General features: G+C 37.1%; 1 protein-coding gene across 1 annotated transcript; it reads left to right on the top strand.

The window, feature by feature from the left end:
* The first annotated feature begins 380 nt into the window (after positions 1 to 380).
* On the top strand, positions 381 to 7,383 carry LOC136258300 (death domain-containing ATP nucleosidase-like). The gene is made up of 3 exons (XM_066051628.1): positions 381 to 533; positions 590 to 749; positions 6,268 to 7,383. Exons 1-3 carry the CDS (start codon positions 489 to 491, stop codon positions 7,185 to 7,187), a joined length of 1,125 nt encoding a protein of 374 aa, XP_065907700.1. The 5' UTR covers positions 381 to 488; the 3' UTR covers positions 7,188 to 7,383.
* The last annotated feature ends 4,833 nt before the right edge of the window (positions 7,384 to 12,216 follow it).

Raw genomic sequence — 12,216 nt, 5'->3', positions numbered from 1 at the left:
AATTTGACAAAGTCTGGTGTCTATTCCCCAGTACTGGGGCTAAGAAGCTTGTCAAAACCCCACTACATCCCCACCTTGAAAGAGGGATTGATTTACCTATTAAAATAATTTTAGTTCAGCAAATTGTTGTCGTCAAAAGTCCCAGGGGTGGGGCAAGGTGTAGATGTCAAATCTCCAGAAAGTGTATGGTGACCGGGGGGTGGGGCTTGGTTCATCACAGCTGTAATCGGTTCAAGGGCTCAAGACTCTACCCAAGAACATAGAGGTTTGATTTCATGTGCGCAACTGATATAGCCAATGAAATGTACTCTTCGATCTTCAAGCAAAACCCCTAATCACATCCGAATCCAACACGCATGGTTACTTACGCATGCGCAGGAATACAAAGGTGTGCTTGCGATTTTTTCACTATTGTACAGCCATGTGAATTAATCAAGCACTTTACCGTCCTTTCCCCGGCTTTTGGATTATTGCATGGTAGCTAAAGAATGTTTCTTCGTCCTTACATTAGTCTGACAAGAACTAACATCCATGTAAGTTACAATATTTTCGTGCATGTGTCATGCCGTCAACTAATTTCATACCATAGCGCGGTGTCTCCAGACTGTTCTTCAAAGCATCGAGTACTAGTTCAGTTGTTACTCGCACACAGTTTTCGCACAGGAAGGACGCTTCTCTTCTAATTCGCTCAACTACAAGGCGATACTCTGGGTCAAGTGAAGGTGACGGTGTCACAGGTCACCTAGAGAGTAAGTAACAGTACTACAAGTTCTATTGGTTTACCTATTAACTGCTGATATAACCACAATCATTGTCTTGAACTATTGAATGATATATGCAACATAATTATATTTAAACATTTTTATGCAATCAAGGGTGTGGTTTTCTATAATGCAATGGACCCACCTTTCAGGGTAAAAGGCAATGAAAATATGCAATTACAACTTACTGGAAGATGGAAGCTCTTTTGCAGCTAACAAGTTATTTCTCCTGTGTTAGACATAGCAAGCTTTTCATGATCGCACTCAAAATCATACATGGTCTGTCATTCTGGTTGTCACCCACATTATATAACTTTTTGTATGCGGGTACGTCTGAACCATGCAGTATAGGGGTGATCTATGCATTGTTGCATAATTGTTATGAGGTCAGGTATCATCGATGAATGTGTCGACTATTAGTACTAAAACTCAAATGTATCTACATGCTTACAACAATAAAATAATAGCCCAGTAGAGGTAGCTACACATCCAGTAAGGTGTTTAATACTAGTTCAAAAGAAAGTGTTAAAACAAGCAGCACAAGAATCTACTTGCAAATACAGAAGTCAGAAACCTTAAGCCAGTTACATCAAGGTAGCTGTGGAATATCTTAGTTATTGACACTTGTCCTTGGCTTCACCTCAAACTTGTAAGATATGGGTAATCATTACATGCATCTACCTTGTAAAATAAATTGATGTTACTTACTTCACAGTGTATCATACAGTATAATAGGATTTGGGCTTTTCTGGCCAAAAATATATCCCAAAACCAGGGTAGTTGGAAAAGGCAGATACGGTCAGACACGGACATGGATATTTTTAAAAATAATACACTTTTACATTTACAAAACAGTTATTTTTCATACCTAACATTGTTTTTACAGCAGCATTCGCTTCCAGACCCAGGCGTCAATCTTATCATAGCGCTTATCCATTTACAAGCGCATGTGCGAAGGATAGACTAGTACTCTAAAAACCTTATAGTGTTGTACATGTGCTCTAGAAATCTAATTCAGTGTCATAGAGATTAAGCTGGCATGTCCCAACCTAATCTTGTAGGCCAGCTCCTTGAAACCCTCAATGCTTGGCATAAGCGCATGCGCCTTATACTAAAAGGCGTAAGATTGTGGATTGGCCTGCTAAGCTAAGTTGCATGGGGCATACAAACTAATCTCTACAATTATATAACTCTGTATTAGACTTTAGAGCATGTGTACAACGCTATACCGTATAGCGGGTTATTTTCGAAACAGAAATTTTCGTACAAGAAGCAAAATCTGAATTTCGAAAGATTTTAATTTCGAAGAGCGCATATTTCGAAGTCCGGATGGATTTCAAATAAACGGAAATTCATGTCACAAATTATGAAGATGCGTGAATGTTTGCCGAAAACTGACTTACTGATGGAATAATCCCCATTCCTGTGCACTGGAGAGAAGACTGAGGGAGTCTCGGGTGGAGTGAACTCACTGGCACGATCACGCTCGATCACGCTCGATCACAGCTAGCTCCGGCATAGTATCCTAATCACCATAGATACTAGAGCAGACGGCATCAATTCCCATTCTGGATCACCTGTTTTCTGGTTATTGGTAGCTACAGTAATGATACAGTTTACCCATTTTCATCAGCAATACTAAAACTCGAGGAATACACGAACGAATCGCCGAAAGTTGGACGGTTGCTTTCACTTGTGGGAATTTATTTTCGAAAACAACCGGACATGGGAATTTATTTTCGAAGAGAAGGGCCTCTTCGAAATATCCGAAAATAAAAACCTTTCGAAAATTACCAGCTATACGGTAGATCTTTGGCATTCTGTGGAGTGCTGGTCTAGTCCTTCGCACGTGCGCTTATAGATAAGCACTATGACAAGATTGACGCCCAGGTCTGGAAGCAAAGACTGCTGTAAAAACAATGTTAGGCATGAAAAATAATTCTTGTATGAATGTAGAAGTGCTTTTTGAAAAGTCCATGTCCGTGTCCAATCATATTCGCCTTTTCCGACTACCCCCAAAACCAGCCACACAATACTTCATGGCACCTTGGTAGTATATTGGCTAGGTAAACCATACCTTTCCAATAGGTGGTTACAAGATTTTAAATGTTTGGAATTTTATGGACTATACTTACTAATGCCTTAGGACAAGTGTGACTTGATAGCGGCTGAGGCTATGGGCCTGATTATATCACGTACTGTTTGAAATTTCTTTAGCTCAACAGGTGTCTTTTGGCATACTCTAGTATGTACAATACACGCATCATGGATTTTCCTTTGTCCTCCTTTGTGTCCCAAGGTGTCAATTTACAGTAGCTTCCCTACTATGTCATTTGTAAACGAGAGTTGTCAATATTTTCCATGGTGACTGGATTAATATACGTAGAAGTGCTTCTCTTACTGTTCTTTGTTTGTAACTCTGTGTAACAGGCTGAACGTAGCTGAAAGCAAAGTGTATCACTTTCGAGTTGGTAAATGATTGTTAGGACACATGTTCAGATGAAAACATTAATTCTGGTGCCCTTTTTTTGATGTAGTATGTGTGTGTTCACCAGACATAATAATGTTACAAAAAAGTAAACAAACAAGTATAATGACAAAATTTGAACTTTTTAGGTTTGATTAGGGATCATAAAAAGATTAGGGAAACAAGGGAGGTCACCTACACCTCAGGCACTGATCCAGAAATAAACCACAGTGGGTGGCTGACCCAGATTTTAAGTTGAGAGTCCTGAATGTGTTAGCATTCATTATCTAGCTTGTGTAGTAAAGTACAATAGCTCTTGCATACATATGTAAACCAAGTACAGGAGTTTACTTTTTTACTCCAGTGGTTAAAATAAATAAATCACATGCAATACACCTGTCCTGTGCCACACATACTACACATCCCTCTCTTTGTATGTGATATGTAGGAGATGATGGTTCAAGTAAAATTATAATGAGAACTATCATCTCCTACTAATCACATGCTCCACAGGAAGAAACTAGTAGCTATTACTTTATGGTTATAGCTATAATATTTCCTGTGTGTTTTTCACTACTTGCTACTAAATAGTCAACTTTTTACTAATTTTGATGTAGTCACATTATCCCACAGCCCTATAGAGTGATTTGCTGGCAATTATAATGTAAAGTTAAAATTGACTCAGCACTAAAGTGGACCCCATATTTCCTTCAGAACTCCTCTGCCTGATGGTAACTAGTGTACTGCCCATTATCTTAGATAAATGCTACTGGTTACTATGAGGTGATAGACTGGGTAGCGTTGGAATCTGATTGGCATGCAATGCAGAGATACAAAATATGCAAATAATTTGTTAACATAATAATGAACAAGTGTAATTGGTCATGATTAGCGTAATGATTTTCATGCAGTTTTAGTAAATATGCGTGTCTGAGTGGCAGCAAGGCCATACATGGTGGGTGGCCCCTCCCCCCTGGATTAGTCCCTGCACCTGCAGGTATACCAGTGGACATTTACGGTACCGCCCATATGCAATGAGTGCGTGTAAGGGATAATAAACGTGCTAATTAAAGGGCGTGGCATCCTTTTTGGGTGCGAGTCTTTGTCCTTCAATTCCAGCACCCCACCCTCGTGTGAAAAGTCCAATTTTCATTAGGTGGCCCAATGAAAGGCAAAGTTCATTATAATTATTTTCATTACATTTTCATCGGGTAAAATTCCAATGAAAATTGGCCAATGAAAACTCCATGAAACATGTCAATTTTCACTGGAATTTCATAGTACAATTTTATTGGCCTACCCAATGAAAACTTCACTTTTCTCAGGAGGGCCGGTACCTTTTATTGGGATTTCATGGGTACGCTGTACTATGAAAATTACTTTTGCATGTAAACATTATACAATCACTTTTTTTCATATTTTGGCATAATAAGAGCTGCAATCCAAGCATTGCATTGTTTGTGTAGAAAGATGAATAAAGAATCACTAATATTAAATTTGAAACCAGATTTTCAATCTACCTGTCTGATCACAATCAAAATGTGATTGGATATGCGAAAACCCAACACAATTGCATATTTTCAAATTCCTGTTTATTGAATATTTATAGTCTACTTAGCCAAGTGTAACATCTGGAAAAGTTTCAGCCTCATATGCTAATTACTTTCGGAGTTACAGGCCTACAAAGTAGCAACAACAGAAAAATCAATTTGTACAGAAAGTATAAGGAAAACAAATTACAGGCTCTTACTAAAACGGTTATAACTTACAAACTGATTGACATATGGAGCTGAAATTTTAATCATATTGTTCGCTATGAATAAGGGAATCAGTTACTGGGTAAGTTTGTCCTTTCTTTACTGCATACAAATGCGAAATTCGTGAAGAAAAATTAATCATGTATGATTGCTTCGATGTGTCGTAAACAAAATGGTCATAACTTGCGTATCCTTGGGTCTAATGCAACGAAACAATGATTTTCCAACTCCTCTTGAGTAGGTGAATAAAATGATATCCAGGTTTTTACTGTTAGCCCCTTCCTTCACTAAGAATGTGGTGTTCAAAAAATTTACAAAAAATTTTCAATAATACGCAAATATTTCACCCATTGTATTCAATGCTTCAGGGCTCAACCCAGAATATAAACCTAGAGGGGGCGAAGTAAGTCGCTTTGGATTCTAGAGGGGTCTGGGGGCATGCTCCCCCAAGGAAAATTTTGAAAATTTAGGTGTAAATATACTCAATTTTGGTGAAATTTTACTGTGATGCCATTGAATATTGACCATTGGATTATACAACTTTGGGATCAATTAAACCTTTCCATTTCTCAAGGCTTTAGGTATAAACCTAGGGGGGCAATAGCTAACCCAGAGGGGGCCTGTGCCCCCCCCGACCCCCCCCCCCCCCCCTAGATTAACCCCTGTGCTTTATACTGTAAATTTAGGCTTGCACGATTGTGTCGGGTTTTCGCAGATCCGATCACAAATGCTAGAGATTAAAAGACACGTCACAAATCATAGTCTTCATTAAAACTTGATGCAACACCAACAAACGAATGTGTGGTATACTTGGAAAGCCAACACTTCTCAATATTGTAGCCATCGTCATTCAAGTAAGAAACATTAAGACATTAAGTACCAAACGACATGTTCAGAGTTGCAGAAGATTGAAATACTGTAATAGAGCAATCACGTAAAATAAATATCGTACAGAAACACTTTAAAATAAAGTGTTTATATTGCAATTGTTTTGCACAAAATAAATCGAATTGCAGCACTAGAGTAGATCATTCAATGAGGTGGGGAAATGTGCATTGTTTACTATACATGTATATACATACATACATACATACATGCATGCATGCATGCATGCATGCATGCATACATACATACATACATACATACATACATACATACATACATACATACATACATACATACATACATACATACATACATACATACATACATACATGCATGCATGCATACAGACATATATCTCTTACATTCTGTGAAATATTATTATATTTCATTTGTACAGATTCACTGCTATGGACAAAAGATGAGCTTTCACAGATCATCACCAAACAAGGTCAAGCTCCTCTACCACCTAATCTAAATGATCGAATACTGAATCAAGTCCAAGTTTTACTACTAACTGTAAACAAAAATGAATTCAATGCCACTAAGAGTCTCTTAGAACCTTTAAAAGGACATGACAGTATCTTTACATATCATCACAGGCTTGATAGTCTTCATTCAACTGACACAGCAATTTATTATATAGGCCAGTATGGATCATGTGTAGCTGCTATCAGTAAAATTGATCCTGGTTCAGCATTACGTACAGGAGTAAGCTTCGCACCAAATTTGGCTTATCACTGTTTTCGTAATCTTGGAGCTATCATTGCTGTAGGTGTTGCCTGTGGAGTGGAAGGCAAATCTAGAATGTGTGATGTGCTCGTGTCTTCAAAGGTGGTAAACTATGACAAGGCAAGGGTAGAGGGTGGAGGTTTTACATCACGTGGTGAGGCAATCCCAGCTTCAGGTTATTTGCAACAAATCTTCTCACAATCTGAATGGCCACATGTATCAAAGGACATTTGTAGTCGTTTATCAGAGACGTCACTACCTGAGATACATCAAGGAACTATTCTGAGTGGTCCATACCTCATTGATGATGCTAAATTTAAGGCTAAATTGTTAAAATCATTTGCTAAAGAAGCAATAGGGATTGAAATGGAAGGAAGCGGTCTCTTTGCAGCTACTCATCAAACCAGGACTCACTGTATCTTGGTGAAGTCGGTGTGTGATTTTGGAGATGGGAAGAAGAATAAGACCTATCAACCAACTGCTGCCGTGCTTGCTGCTGATTGTGTTAGACATGTTTTGAGTGACCCTCAAGTACCAGGAATGCTCTCTAACCAAACAATGATGAAAAATAACTACCAAAGTGAGTAGAACAGGAAATTCTAAGTGTTGACTTTATAACAGAACAATTAAAGTATCTAAAACTTGTGCGTTATAGTTAATTTCTTAAAAGATGTATACTACACATGTGCAATGTGTTGATAGTGTATAGTATTTTTATATTTTTTAAGGACCAGCAGTACATACTGTATTACTGATTTTGAGAAGTTCTGCAATCTTTAATGTATACATACGTGCATTGAAAATATTAAAAGTGTTAAGCTTACCAAATTGCTTACCCACACATCTCTACATACATGTGTGCTCAAGTACATAATTGGGGGAGGGGGGTTTTGGATTGGATTTTGGGGGAGGGGGGTTAAACACCACGCCTCCACACTCAATTTTAGTAGTATAATACTTACATCATAATTATTTCAAGTGGTTGAATTTATATACTTTGCCACATTGATTTTTATTAAATGCCATGAGTAAATACAGTAGCTCTAAAGTTGTTACTCTTGTGAAGTTCATCACCTAACATTAACTGTTTTTCCCACTTGCATCCATGCACAAAGTTCAGTTCACTCTGCAGTTTGTATCAGTTCAGTTGGTTATCATGCAGTGACTGCATGTGCATTAAGGTTTGGTTATGTGCAGTTGAAATATTCTTGCTCAAGCTGTGCTTTTCTATCATATCACTTGAGCTATGCGGTTTTAAGTACTCTTTTCAAAAAAGTGATGCAATTTACTATACACAGTTCAATATACTTAAAAATTGATGAAACCTGTGTACTCCTGTTCATAGAGAGTAAATTTTTTTGCTGTAGAATATGACAACACTAACTCTAGTAATTGTAATTGTACGCATATATTCACTCATGTATACCATCACCAGTTGCTTGAGCATGTACGTATGCATGTACACCAATTGTACACACATGCTGTAAAGCTAAATAAAACAAGTAAATATATATGCAAAAAGCAGGGCTTTCACTTGGCAGATCACATTAATGTCACTTTCGTAGGTGGTAAGAAGGTATTAATGGTAGCTAATAGCAGAATCAACAATCCACTATAACAGATTATCTGCAACTCCAATCTCCGTCCTTGTGGCTTTGTGTAGACTTTATTGTAGTCAATAGACCAAGCACTGCTAATATGAAAAAATAAAATTGTGCTGTCTTCTTTTCTATATCTAGGAAATGATGATTTGGCTGATAGTTTAAAGATTCACTACAAAGAAACTCGTTTTATTAAGAAGAAAGATATGTGGCCACCAGATCAATTACACTTTACTCCACCACTTATCGTTCATTATTTAGAACACCCAAATGTTACTTTCTACAAGTCATCCGCCAAGGTGAAAGCTGTTGGTGGTGCCGAAATATTTGCACAGCCTAAAGAATTCTCTAGTTCAGATTACAGATTAGATGTTGAAGACATACAAAGAATGAAGAACACTAAAACGACAAGAAACCTCAGAGATGTTACCTCCCAATTAGAGACATCAGATAATACACGCCCTAGGATAGCACTAATAGAAGGTGCCCCTGGGATAGGAAAGACAGAGATAATGAAAGAAATTGCATACCAGTGGGCACAAGGTAAACTCCTTACATTGAGTAATCTGGTGCTCCTCATTCATCTACGAGAACCAGTAGTGCAGAACATATCCTCATTGAAAGAACTATTTCAGTATATTTGTCAAAGAGAAAACGTTCCAGTAAAGAATAATGATGACTACATCACACGCTTTTATAAAAATGGTGGACAACATATCACATATTAGACGGTCATGATGAACTACCGGAACATTTGAGAGAAGATAGTTTTATAGCAAGATTGATTGATAAAGAAGAATTACCTGCAGCCACTGTAGTTATTTCCTCTTGCCCTCATGCATCAAGAAAGATACGTCAAAATGTCAGCTGTTATGTGGATATCTTGGGTTTTGCAAAAGAAGAACAGCAGGCTTTTATCAAAGAATCACTGAAGAGAAAGCCAGAAAAAATTGTTGAATTAGAAAATTATCTTGATGGCCATCCCAATATTAGCAGCCTCTGCTATATACCTTTCAACATGGTGATTTTATTGTGGTTATTTAAGGAAGGAATCAACCCAAAAATTTCTACAGAATTATATCACTTGTTTGTTCTTCACACCATCCAAAACTTTCTAGCTAAAGATAATCTTCTTGGCAGAATTGATTTTACTGATCTTAACAGCCTTCCCACACCCTATAAAGAAGTCATTCAACAACTGAGTGCATTATGTCTCAAGGCTGTAGACAACAAGCAACTTGTATTTACTTTGGACGAAATAAAACAGTTTTGTCCTAACCTGGAAAGCATTCCAGGTGCGCTAAATGGTTTTGGAATATTGCAAGCTACAGAGCATACTACAGTCATAGGTACGCCAACTAAAATATTCAACTTTGTCCATTCTTCCATTCAAGAGTATCTCGCAGCTTGTCATATTACTACTTTGCCGTATGAAGAAGAATTACGATTACTTACCGAAAAGTTTTGGTCTGACGCATTTACTAATACTTTTGCCTTGTATGTTGGACAAACAAAAGGACAACAACAGGCTTTCAAACACTATTTAGCTGATGGTGGTCCACCCGACACTATAGCTGATAGCTTCCTACAGGATGATAGAAAATGTCTTAGGTTGTTCCGTTATTTCTCTGAAGCAGGAGATAAACAATTGCTTCAAAGCATAAGCAGAACATTTTATGCCAGAAATCAAATTAGCCTTAAAGGTCCAACTTCATTATCTCCAAGTGATTTGCATTGTCTTATATTTTTTCTCTCTAATTCATCCAACAAAACATGGTCAAAGTTGGATTTGAACAACTGTCACATTCTAGATACTGGATTGAAAATGCTTCATCAGTCACTGACCACTAATGACATAACAATTGATACAATTGATTTACATCAGAACTCACTGACATCACAAGTAACACCGGAAATTGTTGACATTGTAACTTCCTGTGTAACAAAATCGTTGAAAATTCAGTTTGGTTCGTCTCAATATAGTTCAGACTTGTTCAACCACTCAGTGCTTGAGAGATTGCATATGTGTTATCACTTACCCTCCCATAAAGAAGTTAAAGAATTGTTTTCTACACTTGCTAATAGCAGGTACAGCAAACTGAAAGCTCTTACGATTTACGGTAACTTTATTGATGATAATACGATACCTGAAGTCACCACATTTTTACAACAGGATCAATTATCTACATTGGATTGGCTGGATATTTACTCTGAAAACCTATCCACATCAGGATTAATCAAAACATTTTCAACTTTGAGAAATAATAAACATAATAGATTGGAAATACTATGTATCTATTGCAAATGTATCAGTGAGGAAGCAGCCACTGAAATAGCCATGTTTCTGAAGGATGATAAATACTTGAAACGGCTGGAAATAGCTGATTATTCTTTCACAATGACAGCAGAATCTGTACAAATAATTTTGAAGTCGTTAAGACGGAATAAATCCTTAAACGAGTTAGTTATTTTCAGTAAATTTTTTGAAGAAACCAAACGGATGGTAAAGAATGAACAAGAATTGATCAACAAAAGAAGAAGTGAAGAGTCAAAGTTTTATGTACAATTATATGTTTGACGTTTGACAACTAAATAAACAACTTTTAAATTAGTGTTGACAAGTAGCGTAGAGACATCAGTACACAATGATCTAGTTTTTCAGAAATACTGTATATACAATTGCAAGTATCTTTTTTCACTTATTTTGCGAATCAAAAGGTATTGATTAATGCCGTGCAACTGGTGATCTTACGATTGACTATACATATCGGGTTAAGTATAAAATCAACCCTTTGTGGATCCTAGCTGTTTGCACATGCATTGTGTGCACATTCACATGACAATGAATATTTATGCACAGTAAAAAACTAGTGAAAATACTATGGCAATTTCCAGTGATGTCACTAAGAATTTCCAGTGGTGTTCATTATTTTTGCATGCCACAGGTATTTACTGTGTGTAGCTACATTTAGGGATGCCTCCTGTTATATGGCTGTTATATATAGCATGTTTCGAGCATAATTTTTATATACCAGAAACGTATTCATTATAAAGCATTATAGAATATAATTTCAGTTGTTCATGCTTACTATGTGTAGATCACTGTGGACAACTCTAGTAAACTACGCAATATACTCTAATAGAATAGTCAGTCATTCAATCAAGCATCAATGCATTTTATATTGAGCATAATTAAATTTTAGCACTGCAGCATATCAAGGCAGAAACGTTAAGCATTACATGTCATGATTGTATGGGTATAGATTTACTTCTGCACAGCGGTATAGCTGTAAACAATTTTTATAGTAGGAAGGACACAAGCACTTCAACATCTAGTGCTAGGGGTGGTGGCAAAAGGTGCTGGATATCCCAGGAAATTAAAAATAACAAAATAAAAAGGACACAAACACAAATGATGAATTTTAATGACACAATAAAGATGTATAATACACTCACTTTGGCAATGCTGCAGTGTGCATAGTGGTAAGTCGGCATTGAGGCAACACATGTAGGTCAAAAAAAAAAGAGGTGATCAAGAGTTTGAATAGCATTTCATGGCCCAGGGGACTCTACCAGATTCCTAAGAAGTGGATAAAGGAGGGATAAGCTAGGTTGTAAAACTATATGTAGACTATAGCCATTACTACTCTAGCAGTTCATACAATGAATTTGACAAAACAAGGCTTCCACACACATCCAGTTTTACAACGCTGAAGGACCATAACCCAATCTAGGAGTATGCCATCAGCCAAATTTTGACCTGTTAGCTATTTCACTACGCTATGGAAGAATCATGTGAAAATTCTAGAGTAATAGCTTACTGAGTAGTCAAGTTATAGTTGATTGAAGTCAGAGCCGGAATTGGGCAGTGTGTGGAAGCCTTGTTTTTGTCAAATTTGGGTATAGAACAGTCAAAAGGCCATACCCAATTACAAGTGTTCCTGCACCGGTTGTCTGCACCATAGACTCGACCATAGGCTCTAATAATGACAGCACTGTTAGTTCTTCGGTGTTGT

The sequence above is a fragment of the Dysidea avara genome, chromosome 6, assembly GCF_963678975.1.
Source record: "Dysidea avara chromosome 6, odDysAvar1.4, whole genome shotgun sequence".
In the NCBI taxonomy this organism is placed as follows: domain Eukaryota; kingdom Metazoa; phylum Porifera; class Demospongiae; order Dictyoceratida; family Dysideidae; genus Dysidea; species Dysidea avara.
Note: the sequence above shows the minus strand (reverse complement) of the source record. Positions and strands in the feature narration are given on the sequence as shown.